Source organism: Patagioenas fasciata, chromosome 8 (assembly GCF_037038585.1).
Source record: "Patagioenas fasciata isolate bPatFas1 chromosome 8, bPatFas1.hap1, whole genome shotgun sequence".
Lineage (NCBI taxonomy): Eukaryota > Metazoa > Chordata > Aves > Columbiformes > Columbidae > Patagioenas > Patagioenas fasciata.
In genome coordinates, this window is record NC_092527.1 from 18,004,401 (window position 1) to 18,026,529 (window position 22,129).

The 22,129-nt window shown below is 41.5% G+C and overlaps 1 protein-coding gene across 4 annotated transcripts in view; it reads left to right on the forward strand.

The window, feature by feature from the left end:
* Positions 1–1,897: 1,897 nt before the first annotated feature.
* Positions 1,898–22,129, forward strand: part of DLG5 (discs large MAGUK scaffold protein 5) — a 107,956-nt gene continuing 87,724 nt past the window's right edge. For all 4 annotated transcript variants that reach the window (XM_065843388.2, XM_071811777.1, XM_065843389.2 and 1 more), the window contains exon 1: positions 1,898–2,286. In XM_065843388.2, the coding sequence (XP_065699460.1) occupies positions 1,986–2,286 (301 nt within the window). In that variant the 5' untranslated portion in view covers positions 1,898–1,985. The remainder of the gene's footprint in view (positions 2,287–22,129) is intronic.

Consider the following 22,129-nt stretch of genomic DNA (forward strand, 5'->3'; position numbering starts at 1 on the left):
AAGGTTGAGAAAAATCCCTAGGTTCCTTTATTCTGTATCTGTCTCCACTAATAGCAGCAGAATGCATACCATGATTATGCACATAACCCAAGGCTGTTTTCACATACAAGAGACATCATCATCTGCTGAACCACATAATGTAACTTGAAACTCAGTTCAGCACCTGAATTCTCCAAATGGATGTGTTAACAGAAAATTTTAGGGAAGAATTGTTTCCTCTTCCACCTCACTGAGTCCAGCTCTCTGGGCACTAAGTAAAGCATACAAGTGATCAGAAAGGAGGCTTTCAGATAATTTTGATTGCTACTACATGTAAGGGGGATAACACAAATACTGGTAACACTCTTTCTGTGTCATTACAGCTGTTATTTTTGCAGGATATCAGAAACATGCCTACACAGCAAGACAAAAGTATTTCATATAAAATGTGAATTTAAGGTTATAATTGCTTGCAGCCATTCTGCAGTCTGTTCCCCCAGCTGTTTGCAAATTAAGGTACCATTCGGTGCAGGTGATCTTGGCAGACTGTTTACTTTCAAACAGAAACGTTGTTATTCTCCTTTTTCTTTGCTGAACAATCACAACCTGCTGTTGCCGCTGAGTACAGACACATCTGTACTCTATTCGTAAATTACCTGGCCCCTGGTTATTCACCGAACACTCGTGAAACTGCATTTTGCGGGGGAAGATGAGCCAACAGATATTACCAATGTTTAGATCTTTTGTTTGAAAACTTACATTTTGTAAATTCTAACTGACAAAGCCCCAAGCGGTCTGTTATTATTTTGACGTTTTGCTTTTTTTCTAGTTTAGGATGAAGTAAATCTTGGCGTTTGAAGCTGTGGCCCCGCTGCAGACGGCAGTCCCGCAGCTGCACCGCCAGCACCATCAACAGGCGGCCGCTCCTGCGGGGCTCCCGCCCCCGGACAGGGCCACGGGCCGGGCCGCCCGCCCGGGTCTGGACCGTCAGGGCGGGGGAGGCTGGCGGCCCCGTTCCCCGCCGCCAGGGAAGAGCACCGCCCGCCGCAGCGGAGTCTTTGTCTAACCACCCAGACAGCCGGGGCCGATCACCCCCTCCCGCCCCGGCCAAGCCCCACTTCCCCGGAGGGAGGAGCGGGGGGAAGCTCCCGCTGGCCGCTCCGCACCGGGGTGGGGGCGTGGAACGACACGACGGGGGAGAGTGGGTCTCGTTTCCCCCCGCTCGGCCCGCTCCGCCCGGGTGCCGGCGCCCCGCCTCCGCGCCGCACGGGGGCCGGGGGAGCCCCTGACTGACGGCCGGGAGGCGGGCGGCGGCCGGGGAAGAGGCAGAGGCAGCCGCCGCGGCGCGTCGGCGGGAGGCGAGCAGCGGGCGGGCGGGCAATGCGCTGCGGCAGCCTTGTGCAACCAATATGGCTGCGTGCGCCCGGGAATGAAAGGAGGCGCTTGGAGCTGAGGCCGTCTCCCCCCACCCCCTCCTCGCCCCGCGGCCGTGTGTCCTGTAGCGAGCGGAGAAAGAAGTTGTCCGGGCTGCCCCGCGGCGGCGTGGGGGGTGCGCGGGAGGCGGCGGCCGCGGCCCGTCTCACGGCTCCTGCTCCCGGCTGTGTCGCTCCCGAGGGCAGGGAAGAGGAGAAGTTGTTTCGCCGCCCGGGGCGGGGCGGAAAGGAGTGAGAGGGCCGCCCGGTGGAGGAGGAAGAGGAGCAGCAGTCCCAGCAGCGGCTGGACCCCCGTCTGCTTGAGGGGCAGCGCGGCGGCGCCTCCCGGCCCGGAGGAAGAGGCAAAGCCGCCCTCGGCCCAGCTCCTGCCCAAGCTCCGCGCCTCTTCCCCGGGACGAAGTTTCGCCGGGGGCCGCTGCGGGTGCGCCGGTTGCCGGAGGAGGGCGGCCGGTGGTGCCCCCCCTCGGCCCGCGCCTCCCCGGGGGCGACGGTGGCGGAGCGGCGGGGCCGGGGGGCGGCGGCGGTGCGCGACCTCGGCGGGCGAAGTTTGGCCGGCGGAGGCCTGCCGCGGCCATGGAGCCGAAGCACAAGGAGCTGCTCGCCCAGTGCCGCCAGAGCCTGGCGGAGGCCATGACCGAGGTGGACAAGGTGGTGGAGCTGCTGGAGGCCGCCGGCGCCCTCGGCCCCCGCGACCTGCGCGACCTGGAGGCGGCGGGCAGCGGGAAGGCCGAGCTGCTCATCGCCCTGCTGCTGGCCAAGGAGCGGGACCACTTCCAGGACCTGCGGGTGGCCCTGGAGAAAACGCAGCCCCACCTGCTCTCCATCCTCTACCTGAATGGCGTGGCGGGGGCACCGGCGGCGGCCGAGACGGCCGGTGAGTGGGGCCGGGGGGCGCGGGCACGGCGGGGCCGGGGGAAGGTGCGGGGGAGGAGAAGGGCAGCGGCTGCCCTGGGGGCTGGGCAGCCCAGGGACCCCCTGTTGAGGGTGGGAGGGAAGCGGGGCGGCTGCGGGCGTGGGAAAAGTCCCTGTGTTCGCACTTGGGTTCTCGATTCGTGTTTTGCGCTCCCGATCATTTTCCTTTCTCTTTTGGCGGGCACGCCGGGACTGGTCCCCGAGAGGTGCCGTGGATGCTGTGCGGTGCCCTTAGGAGAAGCCACCGCAGCCTGCTCCTTGCTGCTGCTCTCACCCTCTGGAGCCAGGTGCCGGTGGGGACTCGGGAGAACCGGACTTAAAGGGGTTTTCCTCCCCCGAGCTCTTCTGGAGCCGCCGGTCGTGTTAAACAGTCGCTTCTTGACCGGGCAAAACTGTGCAGCTCCCCTCTGCAGCCAGGCTGCTGGAGTAGGCTGGCTGGCAGGAGTCCAGCAGATGTGCGTTTGAATAAATGTTGTAACTATTTTTCTCCGGACAAACATGTGTTTGTTTCATACTGTGTTACTGTAACTCTTCTTGGTGGTTAGAACAGGAGAACAATTGGGCTAGCTGTAAACCTAGACAAGGAGAATTTGAGTGTAAACCTTCTTCTTAGTTAAGTTAGGCTTTGACCTGCAGGTCTTCCTCTGTTCTTCCACCTCCAAAACAAGCCGCAGTCTGCTTTTATGTGGAGAATACCAGGCTTTAAAACAGTAATTAAAAAAAAAAAGAAAAAAAAAAAAGGGAATTTGTGTAACTACGCAAGGCCTTGCAAGGGCAGCTGTGTTTCTGGATGAGAAATGCTTCAATTGAAGTAAATGGTAATTCTCTGTTATAGATTACAGGTAAAGAATATGCAGTTCTTCAGGTGATGTGCAGGTGTTCTTTTCCGCTGTGTGTACAAGTTGACTGGTTCAGAAATATGGGGTCGGTTTTTGGTTTTGTTACCAGATTTGGCAGTTGCAGGGTTTGTTTGTTTTTAAGGCTGGGGAATGTTAGTAGCCCAGTACCATTAATGTATCTTCTGAACAAGACAAGGCTAAGTATGAATCCGATCATACAAAAACATCATGGGTTTCATTCCGAAAGGCAGAAAGTGCCCTCATCTCCCATTGATGTCAGACCATATAATGTCTGAAGTGTCTGCTGTTCAGTCCATTTTTCCATCCTGTGAGGTCCTGCCACATATACATTACACAAAGTCGTACACTATAATACACTGAAATAAAACAAAACATTAGACCCTCACGATTTTTTTTTTGTGTTTACCAAACTCTTAGCATGGACAGCATCGTTCAAATAAGGGTGGAGTACACAGTGCAACTGCATGTGCACGCAGTGTTTTCCAAACAGAAGCAGCTCTTAAAGGGTTTTATTTTCTTATGAGAAATGGTATAGTTTGTAAGAGCCAGGAAGCCCTCCCAATGCAGTTTCTTAGGTTTTAAAGATTTGGTGCTTTCATTTATCAGTATTAATAAAAAGCTAACTTTGAGAATTAGGGTTTTGTTTCCCTTGTGATAAACATGTCTACAAATTAGTACACAGGAGATTACTAACAGTGACCTTAAGAATGAACCATCACATACGTAGGAAGGTAAAGGACCTGAGCCTTCAAGCGCTGTTTTTATATTCCAGCTTCACTCCCTGAGGAGGTCTCATGGTAACTAGTCATGAGGCTGCTTGCATGCCCACTGAGCGCCTCTGAAAAAATCCTGGGCTATGCCCGAGTTTGTCCTGGATGTGTTATGCGAAGAGCTAATGTTTGAGGGTAACTGCCGTAAGAGGGGTCTTGTTTGAACCTGTATTCAGATTTAATTGGGTTTTATGTTGATATCTCCCTGTAGGAAGTCTCACCACCCATCTGCTCTTCTGCCATTTAGGAGTTTTACTCCTTTTCACTGGCAATTTTGAAGGCCGATAAGTCGCTTTTTGTTTTTTGGGTGTAGTAGCAAACTGTAAATGTGGTAGCAAGGAGAACTGTTGAATTCTATATTTAAAATACTTAAATGAAATAGACCTTCGTATATATTATGCAGAATTCCTCTGTTCTTTAGGGCAAAAAATATGTATCTTTAACATACCTTTACTTGAACCTATCCAGCTGAATTAATTTTTAAAATTACCATTAGTATATGAAAAAATGACAGCTTACAGTGGTACACTTAATTTTAGTATTGTTTGGAAGAGGAGGCTAATACAAAGTACATCCCCTGAATGCTTGTTGGAGGTGAAAGTTGTTTATAACCAGTAACCACTTGTAGTAGTGTTTGCTAATTTCTTTTTCCAATGTGCTGTTGTGAGGGAAATGGGAAGGTAATCAGCAACATAATTGTCTTCAAAGTTGCAGAATTCAGCTTGCAGTCTGCTCACTATACTAGCATGAGTGATTCTCTTTCCATTTTAATATACACAACGTGTACCATTACTTTGTGTTTTCTTCCTTCTCATTTTAAATATTATCTCCCGTTGGACTTTAAAGGTGATATGTAAACTTGAATGGAAACTCAGGCTGTTAGTTATACGCACAGTTCTTATGGCTAGCTGGACAATGTAGAGCCGACACTTTTGTAAGTATTTATCTACACAACAGGGAGGGAAGTAAACAGCTGTTGTGACTGCTAAAGGGAAAGAACTGGGGTCCAATAACTGCCAAAAGACTTCCAATATAGACAACTCTGTCTTTACATTATGAGGAGCTTTCTTTTCTTCTTCTTCCCCCAGTTCAGTTCCCATGTAATATCTTTTGCCTTCTGTAGTGGGTTTTGATTGCTTATTTTAAGCCTAAACCTATATAGTGGTTTGTGGATCACAGTTTCTCCAATAAAATGTGTATTTTAAAGTTTGTTTTGTTTCTAATTCAAGAATAGGTTGCCTAACAGTGTTAGTAAACAGAGTGCAGAATCTAACAGGAGACTACCTTCTGTCAAAGCAGAAGCTGAACAAAGTGCCATTTGCTCTGTTTTATGTAGTCGTGTTTAGAGACACCAGCCCCTCCTTGAGTAGGACCTTTATTTACTACCTTGTGCTTTTGTGTAAATGGTTCTGTGAGAAATTGACTCTGTCCATGTGAAAGCGACTGGTGAGTTTAAAAATATCACAGTACTTTGCACAGGGGCCAATTTCTAAGTAGTATGCCAAGTGCTTTTATTTATTTGTTTGGGGCGTATCGATGAATTATTATTAAATACTTGATTTGGTAGATTATCTCTATCATGCATGTGAGAAATCGTCTGTCCTGATAGAATAACGTATCCCTTCTGATGTGGAAATAAATTACTTCTGAGCGTTTAATTATCTCTTAGATATCTTCCTAAGCAGATAATATTTCATTCTTATAGTTGATATAATGTATACTTTGTGACATAAAATGTGCCCAAGACAGGAATACAGTGAAAGATACTTCATTTTGACAGGTACTATTAAAAATGTATTTTCTTTTAAATGTAATTAAAGGGCTAAACCAGAAATCTCATGGGACTACCTAGGTTTTAGACTGTCTCAGATAATGTAGAGCTTTGTACTTAATGTTTTTGTGATATTAAAAATTAGGAAAAAGGTGGGTTTTCTTGTAAAGCTTGTAATTTGTTTTTGGGATGAGCTTGAGGGGCTACAAAGGCACTCCTAGCGCTTTAACCTCGAGCTGAGTAGATTGTTAAACTTAAAAAGCTTCACTGCTGGTTTCACAACTATTAAACTTCTAGGTTCACAGTTTCCTTTTATATTAGCAGTTGGTCTCCTGCTTTTCTGTACCCATACAGCTGCAATCAGTGAGTGCGCGCCTGTAAGCTTAACCATAACATAATGGCTTTTTTACTGTAAGGATTTAGCACCATTTTGTATTTCAAAAGCAGAGCGTGTTAGGCTTCAGAGGTATTTTATTTAACTGTTTCAAGATTGGAATTTAAGTTTTAAAGCTTCAAAATTTAAAATTCCAGATTGATAGCATTTTAAAGAAGGTCTTCAAGGGGTCAGGAAGGAAAAAAGGGAAATTGTTGTAGATTGACTTTGAAAGTTTTCCTTCTATAATTTAATAAGACTTATTAATGACTTATTTTTCTGTGTTTTTTCTTTTAATTCCCCCCCCCCCCCCCCCCAATTTCTACTTCTCCAGAGATTAAGTGTTTATTTCCAGTCCAAAAAAATGTGGGCATTTATAGGAGTAGGAAGAAGTTAGAATTCAAACTTTTGTAGCTTTTTAGAGGGATTATATCAACTTCTTCTCTCTGCTTTATAAAAAAAGAAATTGTTTCAGACAGTATCGAATTTAAAGTTTACTTCTAAATATGCCAAGTCTTCTAGCATGTTCAGAAACAAACACAAAGGCAAGCTCCATATGTGTGAATGTAGGGGATGGAGAGCTGGGACCCACTTCTCTTGCTGGCACCACCGAGGAAGCCCATGAGAAACGCTGTAATTCCAGGTTTTTCCCTGGGAAGCCAGGAGTGGGGCTGCCTGGAACTGGTGCTGGGGCCTCTGCGTTGTGCCCCCTCTTCCCTGCCCCACAAAATGTTGCTGTTGAGTGGTGAGAGGAGCTCATGAGCAGGAGTGACCTTGAGCTAGCAAGGAGCTGAGAGGTTGTATGGAGGGTGTGGGGTGCGGAGCGGAGTAGGGATGTGCTGCAGGAGCCAGGGAGAGGAAAGGGGATCTCAGGAAGCGGTGCGGCGGGGTAGGGGAACAAACCAGTAGATGTGTTGGAGATGAGAAATAATGCTGGAAGTGTGCGTTCCCTGGGAAAAGAGGGAGGGGAGAATGAGGAGAAATTGTAAAAGCATAATTTACTGACTCAAGGACTGAACTGACAATTTTGCAATTAAGTACAATTTACACTCCCTTCCGTCACTGAAAATTGAAGAGTGGGAGAAGTAGAGCAGTATGTCTGGGTTTTTCCAGACCTGTTATTAGTTCCCAGGGCAGCTTTGCAAGCCTGGTTAGGGGATTTCTTAAATGGTGCAGATGAAAAAGCAGGCAGCATTCAGAAGTCACAGTGGAAGTATAGGTCTTCAGCCGTGCTGAGCAGTAATTAAACTAGATAAAATACTCACTGCTAGTTTTTTAGTACCTGGGTCTTCGATCTCAGATTTGTGATAGCTCTTGGAATTGCCAGGCTAAAGAAATGCAGTAAGTTTCTGGCAAGTGTCCAGAGGGATATTCCCAATGAAATGTCTGATAGTCAGTAAATGGAAGTAGGCTCTCCATCCCAAAGAAGGGAACGTGTGTTTTAGTAGTTCACAGATCCCAAGGGCTGTAGTTCTCAATTAAATTTTTGCTGTGCTCAGGAGGGTCTGGAAAGAAAGTTGGCCACAGTAAACTCATGGGGACACAGTTTTCATCAGTGTAAAATGAATTAATATTAATTTTGTGCTATCAGTGTGTACAACTGTCAAGCTGCTTTGGACACATGCAGGACTGGGTGTTGTACAAAATTACAGAAGAGCAACAGACATTTTTTGAATGATTCGTTTAGTTTGTTACTTCTATGAGCATCCTGAAAGAGACACAGAAATTTCACTTTCAGACATGATCAGTGAGAAAAGCCAACAAGTTTCTAACTAGCTCCCAATTTATTCATTAAAGCTAAAGTTTGCAGGTCTCAGAGGTTTCAGATCTTTAGCTTGATTTAATTACTGTTCTCAGTCTCGTTGTCTTCGAGTTTTAACCAGTGTTGATTGCTGTGAGTTTTTTGGACCTTTGGTCTAGATCATAAAGACCACAGCCCAGTACCACATGGGTAGTGACTTTGGGCTTTCCAGTTCTGTCAGCAGCTTGTAATTTGAGCTAAGTATTATTATTTTTTTCTTTGCTGCTTGCTTTTACCACTTTCTCTGTGTGTGTTTTTTTGTTTGCTTGTTTTCCCCATTCAATTTGCTTCTTGGCTTCCTTTGCACCTGTTTACTCTCTTTATCTTTCTCCCTTTAGTCCTGATTGGTATTTAAATTATTATTTTATAGCATTGCAATTCCTTATTCAAAATGCTAGTCGTTGGAAAGTTTCTAGTAAGTCTTGATAAATTCCTTCTACTTTTCACTTTTTTTCTAGTAATTCTTATGCAGCAAAATCTCAATGACAGAGGTATCATTCAGAGCTGTTCAGTCCCAAGCATGTGTGAGAAAATTAGTTCCTGTGGGGGGTGTGTGTGTGTGGTGGTTTTTTTTTATAACATATAGATGTGAACAATCTTAAAATGCTGTACATGTAATAAAGCAAAAACATTTCCTTATGTACGGTGTTCATAGTATTGATTGAGATGGCAAAACTTATTGATGCATACAACATGCTATGGACAGAGCTGTAGTAATGAAGCTGAGGCATTTAGGCTTCTGCGACTTTCCAAGTTAAATTGTGTAGTCAGTGCTGAAACATTATTTGTGACCTTTAAGATGCAAGTCATTGCCTGCTTTATTGTGAACTGTGATAATGTAGAACTGAATCATTCTCCTGTAGGAGCTGGAAATGTCACACCGACTGAGCTTCGGCTTGAGGCAAACCGATACTTTTCTAATGAAAGCACAAAAGAAGGGTCCTGTTCCCTGACAAGACGAGTGGTGTTAGTGGATCTGAAATGTTGGAACCTGTGTTTTTCCAAAAGGGCCATATTTTGGAGTTCTCAGTCTCACTCTGGTATATTAATTCTTGTTAATGCAAAATAAAATTACTAAAATATTAAAGCTGGTCCCTAGTACTATACCTTAGAAACCAGTTCAAAAGACCTAACATATAATGTTTCCTGTATAATTGGTACATTTACATGCTTGCCATAGGCTGTGGTGCACCAGTAGGTATATTGATGGTGACAGATGGTAATACCAGCATCTCTTGCTTTTGTAACTAACACATAAGGTTAAATTCTGGAACTCCTGTGGTAAGCTGTTATACAAGAGGAGTCTGATCTCCACAGAGCACCCTTTGCAGGCTTGAGAAGCTGGTGATAGCAGGGTGGGGTGCCTGGAATTGATGGTTCTTGAAGCAGCTGATGGAAGCACATGGCCACTGGGGGTGAACACTTAAAGATACTTTTCTTGACAATGAATGGTTGCTGGGCAATACAGAATAACTTGGTAGAACTGGAAAGTCCTTCTTGCCCAAACAGGTGTCAGAGGAAGTTAAGAACAGGCCATTTTATACAGATAATCCCCACCTTCTCCTTCCTCACAACTTCTAAAGCCTCCAGTTCCAAAATTCCTGGGTTGAGTTGCTCAGCAGTTTGCTTGCTCACAGCATTAATTAGTTTGTTCTGGAGAGCTGCTGTTTGTAGTTTAGAAATTTTTTGAGTTGGTTGCTAAAGGAATTGAATTTTAAATAGGCCATATTGCCCTGATTCAGAAGCTTCCCAGGCATGCAACTGGCCTGTAGCTGGAAAAAGAAAGCAAGCAAGAATCTAAAACCAGTAGGTGTTTCAGCTGGAGAGCTGGGGGAATTGGGTAAAGAGGGACAGTCTAAGGGTTGGTTCTTGGCAAACTTGTTACATAACTGACCAATTAGTATGTATTCAGATGATAAATCATCTGCTGGGATGCTGCTGGAATTCTTTCCTTTTCACACCTGAACCCTCAAAGCCTGTATTCTTTGAACTTATTTCTGACTTGGCTTTCCTAGAAATCCAGTAGGGAGCATTCACTATAATAATAATAATAATAATAATAATAATAATAATAATAATAATAATAATACCACCTTGTGACAATGTTCTTGCCTCTTGTGCCCCCTCTCCTTTCACCTTGGCTTTTTATTCTACCTGAACATAGTTGCTGATTCATGAACATGCTTGTTATTCATGTTCTTGCTTTCCAGCATGTGAGTAATCCCTGTTTATATGCGTCAGGTTAGGCATGTGCAAGTGTTGGCAGGATCCAGACCTTGGATTAGACAATGTCTTCAGTAAAATGCTGCTTGTGTGCTTGGACCTCAGAAAGTGAGGCTGGTGGCTGTTTGCTGTAGTAGCTGTAGTGTAGGTTGATGTATCTTTTCCTTGAGGATTGATGGAAAATGTAGTTGGAATTCTGGACTCACTTGGTGTAGTTGAGCTATGTCCTGTTGATGCCGGTACAACAAAGTCTTTACCTTTAAATATATTCTTCCTTTATGAGACAGACAGGCCACTAGGTGTACATATGTATGGTTTTCTTTAAAAGCACCAGAACTTTTGGATTTGGGAAATAAAGCTCATGAGGTAAATATCCATACCAAAATTACCCAATACAGCTGCTAAATTGCCACATAGGTATTATTTTATTTTAATAAGCATAAAAGTATATTTATCTCCTATATTGTTTCTTTTATTGTATTTGTTTTTAATGTACATAGCTTTTTCCTGTTGCATGCCATTTTTAAAAAAACAAGACAAAACTCTAGAAAGATAGAGCTTTGAGACTTTGGAAACCACACAATCATGCTCTTTTGGAGCACTTAAATAATTTCATGTTGTCTTCCTCACTTATGATCTTGCAGAATGAGGGATTGATTGAGTTTGTTGGGAGCTCTTCAACTAGAAGTTGACAGGAGATTGACAGATATGGTTTTAGTGACTTCTTTCTTTCAGGAAACCTTGTGATGAAGTTTTAAAGTTCTCTTAACCCCTTCATAGATTGTGTTGTGAACATTTGCATTGATTTTTAAAAAGGTTTTCTTTGCATTTAGATCATCATGTTGTTCTGTTTTTCAGGTGATGTGCAAGTGAATGTGTGTTTAATGGTGGTGAAATCAGGTTATCTAAAGGTTTTATTTGAAGCAATATGCATCATCACAATGCAAATATTCAGGTATTGACTTCAGCTCTTAATCTTTGAAATAATCATGAGCGTCCAGTATGGTTTTTGCCTTCTGAGTGCAGTTGTGGGAAAGAGTGATGTTATTTGAGAGCTTGCTTAATGTTTAGTGGAAGATGAGCCATGTTTTGTTTTTAAGAGATTTGTTCTTTCAGTTTGTTAAAGGCCATTTGGCTTAAGTAGGTGTGGTTAAAAAGAATATAAAAAGCTTAAGTCTTAAACAAAAACAAGAAAACCCAAACAAAAAACCCCAGGCAAGCCTTAGAGGACTGTCGGCTTTCCCTTGTAATTCATCAGCTGCTCCTTCATATAGTTCTTGACTTGGGCTAGACTCAGAATGAGCTATATAGGTACAGCCTTTGGGCATATTAGGAAAGGAGTCTTTCAGTAAGATGCATTGACTGCTTTAGGTCAAGGGTCTTGATTAGTCTGCCTTAGTGGATTAAAAAAAAACCAGTCAACCCTGTTGAGTAATGTGAGACTGACTTACATATAGACTGCAGATGTGAACTTCGGGATATTTAGTGAGTTATTTTTCTAAATTGCTGGCATTGAAAATGTGTAGACCAGTGCTTTAAGATACACTACACAAACTCATAATTTGAATATGCTTATCTCTTACCCTGGTTCATGAACCTTTCTTGTTTTTCTGGCATCTTTGCAGCATTCGGGAGCATCTAGTGAGCTGTATTGCTGCAAGTGGCAGAGCAGTGTTTTGACTGAGCAGGAGGAGGTTCCTTGATAACGCTGAGAAGCAGTTTTGGATACTGAGGGCACAGATACTTTCCGCCTCAGGTTTTTAGAACTTGGTAGGATATCAAAAGTATTGGTATTAATATGAAAATCAGTAAATACACGAAGGAAATAATCAGGCAAGGCTGGTGCCAGTCCTGTTTTGCTGAAACCTCTGTGTAATGTGTGCCGGACTGGAAGGAAACACAATGTTTAAACATTAAGCTGTTTTTCTGTCTCTGGCTGAGTTGATCTACAGTGATACACTGTGCCTACATGACTTGCATAAAATTTCTTTTGCCAGGGAGTATCCCATTATATTGTCTAGGATGTCAAATCCCAATTTAATTTTAGATACAACTATAGGCATGACAAATTCATTGAGTGCTGCAAAAAACCAGGTTGTTAGTACAGTTTTTGTACTGAACTTTTGCTCTTTTGGGGCCCTCGATTTCCTCCTTTCCAGTGATGACTGGAAGGCAGGTCAGACTGGTGAAGCTGTAAGGATTGCAGTGTGGCTGTTACCTGGCTACGGTGATGAGCAGTTTACTGCGCATACTGTGCTCTACAACGTGCTCCTGTGTGAGGAATTTCAGGGTGCTATATTGCGTGTTGCTCAGCATCTCTGGGAAGTTATTTTTGAATTCTTCTGCATCTCTGCGTTGCAACAATACAGTGTCGACTTTATTGGTTTTGCTTTGAATCTGTTTAGCTTTCTCACAGACACATGAGCCAGATTGTATCTGAGGGTGGTAGTAGCTGATGTAAGGAATCCACATAAAATGTTACATGAATTCATCTCATCAAGTGCATTTCTGTGTGTATGTTTCTGCATGGAATTTTTTAATACATGCTGCTTTAGTAATGAAAACCATTTTTTGTGGGAGAAATTTTTACATTGAATGTAGGTGAGATTTTTAAAGACCCATTCTCTCTTATCAAAATGATTTAGCATATTCCTGCAATGTATTTGAAAAAACAAGCAAGGAAAAAATGCAGAATTAAAGTTTTGCAGAATTATGGTTGCATACATTATCATTATTATGGAAGACATGAACCCACAGTAATCATTAAAACCATTTTATAGCACATTGTGGAGAAATAATATCCTTTCACATAAGTTTGCCATGGCTAGAGCTTCCCTGGTCTTTGACAGTGAGAGGAGGTGACTTTGGATCAGTGGGACTTTCTAGGATTTCTGGCCATGTAGGTTAGAGCATGAGACCTTGGCCTTTGATTTGATTGCAACTAATATCAGACTTTGGATAGTATCCACATATTATGTGGAATTCTTAGCATTAAAAACACTTTTCTAGTCCTTTTTCAGAAAATCACTAACAATGGGTTTAATTTTCCTAATGTTTTCAACAGGACTTCGTTAGCTTACGGAGGGAAGCCTTATTTGGCTGGTTAATCTCTGTTCTCTATTTTCTGCTGTCCTCATGTGTTCTTCAGTTCACAGGGGGTGCACGGTGAAGACGGGCTTCTCTGCTTTCCTGGTGGTACTCGGTATAGGGGGGCCTGTTATGTACATGTGCTAATGTTAATACGCACAAGTGTGTGTGTAAAGGTGATGAAATGCAATATACTGTTTTAAGTAATTATTCTTAATATTACAGAATTTTAATCTAAATTTCATTTTGTTTGTTTCTGTTTTGTGGTGTTCTTCCCACTCCTCTCAGCAGTGTGATCTAAATAGGTGTTATAAGTATGGTAAGATATTGTATAACATTGTAAACTAAGGAATCCAGGAGCCACTTCTGTGACTCCCACTTTTGTTTTGTGGAAGATAAACATGTAAGAAAGCACGAGTAGGGCAAATAACTGTGCATTCCCTTAAGAGGTATCCTAATGTTAGTGGCTTTTTCAGTGAAACTCGAAAAGAATAAAGATCAGTTACGCTTTTTTAAAAAAATTAAATGCGTTCTGATTTGAAGAAGTTATGTATAAAACCAATGTCTGATGTTTATGTTCTGAAGTTGTTATATTCTGGATGGCAGAGTTGTTCTGGGCATTTGTAAATGAAGATAATAAATAGGTGTGGCACATTTGGAAGTTTTAACAAAACATCTGTGTCTTTGGCTGTTGGATTGCAAGGCACAGTGGTGGCTGGGCTATCCAGAAAGGACTTTTGAAAGTTCTTGAAGAAATAAACTTGTTCTGGGGTTCTGTTATGCTGGGCAAAAATGGTTTAGGATAGATAGTTTTTCTGCTCCAGCATTATAAATAAGTACATCTGCAGCCTTCTGAAAAACTTGTGTTTGTCAAAATGCTTTATTCATGTCTCAGGTCTTACTGAAATTATGTGGGGTTTTTTGTTGGGCTTTTTTTTTTTTTTTTTTTTTTAACTCAAAGCAAGTGCTTTGTGGCTTTATTTATGAATTTATTAGCATAATGAAATACATATACATGTGTGTATACATATAAACTTTCCCCTATAGCCTTTCTCAGATCAAGAATAGAGGTTAAATAAAGTAAATTTAAGTCCTCGGCATTCTTTTGTTTCTATCAGATACAACGTGCATCTGCATTTTTGGCTGGAGTGGCTTCACTGGGAAAATATGTTATTCTGAGTGTTCTGCACAGCTCTGGGTTCACTAAGAGCTTCATCAAGGTTGAACCTGCTAATGCTTAGGCTAAAAATGCTCATTTCATGCTAGTATAAAAAACGATCACAGCTTCAAATAATCCTCCTAAAAAATGGCCTTTTAAAGAGAAGCTTTCTTTGCTAACCGCCTTCTGTATAATTTCCTTTCAGCCATTTTGTGGATGTCTAAGCTGAGCATCCAGCATTACTGATGTTAATTGTTCTGCCTTAGCTTTCTAGTTCAAAAATTGGGAATAAATATTGTAGAGGTGTCAGAATGCCGTGAATGGAATCACTGAAGGACTTGGGGACTTGTGCCATGGAGAAGAGGGAGAATGGTGTGTATTCAGAGCAGGATGTGCATAATGTATTGTTAATGAAGTATGAGGCAACTCGTTGTGAGGACTTCCTGCATGTTGAAAATCAGTCAGAGTTCTGTAAGGAGAAAAAGTAGATCATGGGCAATTATATGTGCTTGCTTAAGCCCTGAGCTTGTTTGCAGAGCTAGGTGACCTTCCATAGGCTTGGGTTGGAGTACGATTTAATACTGTGTGCAACCTGCCTTGCAACTGAGGTGTTTTGGGATCTCTGGATGTTAGGAGGGAGTTCCAGCCAGCCTGGGTTTGGGGTCTCTGCCTTGTATCATGGGTGGAGTGATGATGGGCTTTGCAGAGGGTTAGGGCTGAGAGAAGGGGGACCTCACTTGATCTTCGTCTGCAGTGGCAGTTGTGAGCGTTCACTGTTTGCCATGATACAAAGTACATTAAGTTAGCTGTGTTAGTGTTTTTTTTTTTTTTTTTTTTACCAATACTGTTGTAGTTGTTGCTGCTCTAGTTAAATACGTCTGGTTTTGACATACCAGTTTGAACACAACAGTTAAACGTTAGGATGTTTGTTGAGGTGAAGTCCAGGGCTTGGCTTGGCCAGACATGCAGTGATCCATAACTGAAAATGTGTATGGATACCCTTACCTCTCGTGGATTCTTAAATTTGTGAGTTCATGGCGCTAAAGTTAAGAATTTGCCTCTGCATGTTTTGCCAGATTTGACTTCAATTACATAAGTCTACTTCATGATTACTTTTTCAACTACTATGTAGAACTCATGCAAAAAGCCCTTTGCAGTGCATGGGAGATTTAGTTGGGTGGGATAACCATGGTAAAATGCTTAGTGCAAATTCGCTGGTAATCTTCTGCTACTTTTAGGTACGCAAATGGTACACATACGATAGAATGTGAATTGACTGCATTATACGAAGACATAAGATTATATTTTTTCTGTGCTCAAATGCTACTCGCAGATCTGAAATAGAAGCATATTAACATTTAAAATGTGCAATCTTAATGCTGTTTTCAGACACTAAGCAGAAAGTGTGTTCATGGATTTGCAGTTAGTGGAAAATGTCAAGCTAGATGTCATATGCCTCGCTACTGGATATTCCTCTTCGATGCTGATGCTGTGAGAAAATGGGAAATTATAGAAGTATAGTCAAACTACAGTTGCCCTACCATGTTTAGACATGGGATTGCAAAATTTGTCCTGATTCTGAGTGTGAAGATGTCAGTTCGCTTCTAGGTGAAAAGTTGATTCTTAGGTGGAACAGGGTTTTTTTTGGTCTCTTTTCTCAAAATTGGCAAAAAATTTCTCATTTCCATGAATGCACAGATCATGGGTTATAGCGTCAGTAATGAACTGAAGACTTTTGGAGAGGGTTTCTGTCATTCAGAGGAAACTAGTATGTGAATGTGAACACTACGGCAAAGCAGATCATGCATGACAAAAATAAATGATTTTCCAAGTTACATCTTATTTTCCTTAGCATTTATGTTCAAAATGATGGGTTTTTTCAACAATTAAGCTCACTTCACAGGTTCAGAAAGGTGGCAAAATGCAGTTTCACAGTTGGAGAGGTTTGAAGCAGAGAAGGGAGACGTTAATCCCGACAGGCAGAAACAAAGCTGGGAACGCAAGACCTGTTCCAGTGCTTTGTTAGACAGTACAGCCCACAGAAACAGGAGTGCAATTGTCATTATTTTCAAAATTAGTGCCTCAAAATACATGATGCAAACTAAAGGTAATATTAAAGTGCTGTGACTGTGTCTTCCTGGTATATTTTGACAAAAATAGCCTGCCACCCAGTACAAAGAAGAAATACAGGAAAGCCTGCAACCTCTCCCAGTGGCTTACTGCTGATGGACTTTGTAATTACGTCTGTCTGACTCCATCTGTACCCTGCTCAGCTAGAGGCTGGATTTAAGATTAATTGTATGCCGGAGGATTCTGGCTTACAGCTATATCTTAATTAGAATTCACAATCTACTTTAAATAGAAATATCTGAAAACTGGTTTGTAAAAGAACACAGATTATAGGGCAAATGAAAAATTTTGATCTTTTTTCATAATTTGAGAATAATTTAAGCACATATAAATATATTCTCATGCCATCTGGTTTATTTCTCTCTTCATCTTACCCTTGGCTTCTGCATCTTGCTTATTGCTCTTTGCCTTTTTAATTAGTAGGAAAAAGCAAACAGAAATGACTTTTCTGTGATCAGAGTAACATTTAATAGATTTTTGAATACTATGAAAAGTAGTGCTTTTCTCTGTTTTGAGATTTATTGCTGTTGAACATAGCTCTGATACTAAATCTGTTCCAGTTGGGTGTATAATATTTTCCTTAGTATAATTGATAACTTTTTTTTTTTTTTCTGAAAAATACCACTTTTTCAGAAATAAGTAGGTCAGTTCTTGAACTACAATGCTGAGGTTGAACTATGATGGTGTTACTTTTAGCTCTTACGCACTGGTGATGTTCTGGCTGAAATGGATTTGTTTCTGAAAGCTGTAATTTTGAAGTATTTAATTAAATGTGTAGGAGGCAATATTTACCATATTCTGTGAACTCTCAGGATACAGTCTTGTGAAGACTGATAGAGAAATTCTGTCTGTTCTAAGGATTTGGGCAAGACGCAAAAAAGAAGGAAAATATACACTCGTCTTTTGTTTGGGTTAATTTAATCTCAAGTGCTACGATGTAACTTCAGAACTTTGTGTGTGTGTGTTTGTTTTTTTAACTCTGTAAACACAGTGTTTTGAGGCCAAGAGATTTTCTTCATCTGAAGTGAGTTTCAATAAGGTAACCTCTTATGTCTTAGAAAAAAAATGGGGGGGGGGGAAGGCAGGGGAATAGAGAAGGAAAAAGAAAAAAGGAGGGGGGAAAAAAAGAGGAGGAAGTTGTAAAGACCTTCCTTAAATAGCACCACTTAAAAGGTTCGGTCTTGTTTGTTAAGGTGCTCAAGCAAATGCTCCTCTAAAGCAAGAGAATACTTCCTCTCTTGGGCTTTATAATGAGATTGGTGCTTGCGTGAGTTAAGATGATTAAGTGTGACCCTAATGTTGTTAAGCCAGTGCCTGAGTTCCTGATATGACAATTTGTAAATAAAATTTGCATTCTCATAGTGCCAGTTGTATTCCAGTTTGTCTGGCAGCATTTGGAAGTTAAATATCTTGGCTTGGTGCTTCGTTGCTCCTGTTGAAGATCCTACAGGGGGAATGATCTTACATGTGAAAGAAGATACTGGACTAAAGGGAAAACATGAAAATATTTTTAAAACCTCAGGGTTTCTGTATTTGTATTTGAAACTTTGTATTAAGCACCTGAATCATGGTTTAATAATTTTTGAAGTTACCTCAAAAATTAGGAAAATGAAGTTCCTTTTTACCCAAGGCATAATGCGGGTTTTTAAAATAAGAAAATATGCAGGTTTGTATCCTGATTGTAAGTGTTAAGAACTTTTTTTTTTTTTTTTTTTTTTTTTTTTTTAATGCCATTTGTAACACCAGGTTCTCATGCATTTTGCTGTTTGGTAGCAATCTACACAAGGTCTGTGTTTTGCCAGAGAGGAAAAATAAAGTCAAGTAACCCTGATGTTGATGGTGTTTTCCAGCTGGCCGGAGGTGGTGAACCCCCTGTCCAGGACTGGCTGAAGGCCTGCCCTATGCTGTGGGCCTTCAATATGTGACTGCTCAGAGTAGGTGACTTGAGCTAATTGCTGATTAGCAAGTGATCTTTAGCTTTACTGTAGCCATGCTAAGAGTGAAGACGTAAGAAATCTGATTTTTTTTTTTTACTACTGGATCATCTAAGAACTTTTTTCTCTTTATTTGATTAAGACACTTGTATGGTATAGAGGTGTCTTGGCATCTTTGCCCTATTTTTGCTTGTTTCAGATCTGTCTTTAATAGTTTTGCATGCACATTTGGAACTGGTGGTTAAGAGGAAGTTATGTCTTGGGGAGCAGCATTACTAGGAGAGGAAATAGTCCTTCTGGGACAGCACCGTGGGATTTGAGCTGATGATGAGAAGGGCAGTCCCGTGTGGTAGGATAGATGGTGTTGACACTAGTAGTGTCTTTAACAGAGAAGAAAGCGTAACTGCATTTCTTTGTAAGGTGTGTCTTGAGTTGCTTATAGCATGTGTGAGAAACTTTACTTGGTGCTGCTTATACCTTCTGTTGTACTTTATTACTGCACCTTGAGCATCTTTGGCAATAGAGTGTGATTTTTGTCTTTGCTAGTTACTCCACAGCTGCTCACCTGCTTCCTCATCACCGTCTCAGTTAACATTGTTACCTGGATCTTTACAAGAAAGAACCACAGTATCTATCGTTTACAAACTTAAATTATGTTATATGTATGTTAAAGCTATTAAGCTCATCTCAGCAGTTGCATTTTAATTTTGCAGTAAGCTTTAAACAGGAAAAAAACAAACCAGTGGTGTAGTTATTTCCCTAGATTTGGGAGGAATCTGGAAGACAGTTTTGCAAAGAAGCCAGTAATACTGCTTCGTGAAGGGGTTGTACTGCAGTACTAAAAGTCATCTGTGAGTGACCTCGTGTAAAACTTTCTAACTCCACACCAACACAACCTAATTGTCTACTCAGGTCATAACCAGCCTTTGTTGTCCCGTGGACCAGCGTAGGGTACTGGGCCAACGGGTCCAGCTGCCGCCCTGCCGCTGGTGCAGAACAGCAGCCCCTTGTTGTGCACAGGGAACGATGAACCCCCAGCCAGGCTCTTGTTCACTTGTGCTTCAATAAAGCGTGTGGTTTGGTATATGTTACCACCAGTAGCACAAAGTCCAGGAGATGTCTACGGTGTGTTTTGTTTGGTTTTGGCTGTGAAGGTGTCTGTTCTGTGCTGTATGCACAGCTTCTGGTGCCTCAAGTGTGACAGTGTTTCCTGGGTGGGTTGGCAGACTTAGACTTTTCAGTCTGTGTTCTCGCAGGTGTTCTGCTTATGTTTTAGCTTATACCAGTGATGTTTCCTGTAAAAGCTTACTAGGAGCTTGGTTGGTTTGTTTCTTTAACTGCTTCTCTTCAGAAACCCTTGGACAAAGACTTCTACTCATTTATAGTTAAAACTAATTTTAGGATTTCTTCTACAGACCTGAGTGCATAAATGTCCTGGTATTGAGAATAAAATTTTAAACAGAAAAATGTTGATACATGCACACTGTTTTATGATTCCAAGGATATGGAAAACCAGTAATTTGGGTTGTTATGGAGATGCTTGTTTGTAAGAATATTGCTATGCCAGGAAGCATATGAAGCATTTTGAAACTGGATCTAAACTGATTTTTATGCAAAACATGAATTCATGTTCCATTGATTCAGACATTGTTACTGGAATTGTCAGTGCTGATTTTTATATCTTCTCGCCACTTTGATACAGAAACTTTCTGCAGTTTGACTAACAGTCATACTTGGTTGTTCAGTGTACATAAATATAATTTCCTTAGCTCTTCCCCTGCGTTCCTCCCAGCATTAACTTGTATTTTTAAATCACAGAGACCAAGCGAAATAGTTTCTTTGCATAGAATATATGTTGGTCCATGTACAGTGCTTGGAAAAGTAGTATGATTGCTTCTACTAACACCTCCCTTGTCTTTTTTTTGTCTCTTTTTAATTTGTTTTTTTTGACTTTTTTTTTGTTTTTCGTTCCGAGCTTGCATTGACTTAAGCTTAAGGCTTGTTTCATTTAATGAACACTTGCTGGTCTCATTCATCCCCAAAGCAATACTGAAGAGTGCAACAAATACATTATTGCTATAACATAGTAAAAATAATTAAAATCAAGTGTTATGCAGGCAGTACCTGAAACCAGGTGATAATGACTATGATTATTAAGCAGACTTGTCTGGCTTTAATCAGAGACTTGTTTGTGGAACACAAACTTGGTGAGGAAGACAATAGCAATGTGGTAATGACAAAGCTTTGCTGGGTTGGGAGGACTCGGAAGCAGCGTATATGAGATACCATCTGTATGATCAACCTGTGATCTTTGGAGTTGAGTTGGAAGATGAGTTGGAAGAGAGCAGAAGCAGAAATGCGTTACTGTAAAGCTGCACTGAAAGGTATTGGAAAATTGAGTAGCTGCGTTGGTGCTGAGTAGCTTTGTGGGCTCTGTGTAAGGCTTTTCTTTCAGCTTTCTGCTTGGTTTTGGAAAGCAAATGGAAAAAGGATGTGAAAAATTTGTAGTAATGTTTCTTTTTTTCCTTCTGTAATTTCTTTTTGCTACTCTCTTTCTGAGAGATTTGATTATAGCATTGATCTACATTTTGAGCAGTGGATTAATGTATTTCAGCCATTCTGTGCAGTAGTTTGGCTGTAAAATACAGGAAGTTGTTGTTTACAGGCAAAAAATAATTGAAATAAATTGCTGAAATCCCTTTAAAGAGGGAATAACATTTTTACTGGCAAATCAGTCTGATGTCCAATCCAGACATCATCTTATATGGTTTCTGGTAAGAAGTGGAACATTCTGAAACCAAAATTGGGCTTTTCTGGTGGTTTTATTGTGCTGGTGTCATAACCCACTTCCCTCTTTCGGTGTTTAGTAGCATGGGAAGCTCTTCAGCTGCTGTCCCAACCACCTTCCTGTGGTTTTTTGGAGACCGATTAAAAGTCACACACGGGGAAAGAGAATTCTTGTTTCCTTCAAAGAAAAGCTGTATGGTGTGTTTATTTTTTTTTTCCTTCCCTCCCCATGGCATGTATGTATTATAGCCATATATGTGCTGGGGAGTAATTTCTTGAGCCATAATATCTTTTTAGTTTTCTATAGAACCTGTAGCAGGCAATCTAGTTACATATCTTTTCAGATCTGATGTTAGTTTCTACACAGCTTTTCTAGACTCAAACTGTTAAATGATATCTGGTAACAGGTTGGCAATAGCTGAAAAAATAGCTTGAAAAATTTTCAAGAATATAGTTTATCTGGATGTGTCTCATACTGAAATCACGGATTGTTGCAAAGGTCCCTCTAAATGTGATGTTGAAGTTCTGGGTGTGCAAGTGTGATGTATCAATTTATACCTTCCTCCATTTATAATCTTGGATAGGGGATATAGCCTTACTAGTAGCTAAGGATAAAAACAAAGGCATTATAAACCTGGCTTTTGATAACTAGGGCTTTCTACAAGTGACTTCTATATAAAGGGAGGTCTTGCTAGTCACCATGCTCAGACATGGTGTTTTCATTTCTGCGTCTCCCCCCAATTTCTTTCATTCTTTGTTTTAAAGGTCTTGTGGAACTTTTCCTGGAAATCCCGTGGGAGGGTTTGCATTGATGGTTTGCAACAAAGTCTTGAGTTTGCAGCTGTGGAATCAAAGGGAAATTGCTGTGGTTTGGATATGCTACAGTTTATATTTTGGATGCAGCGAAGGG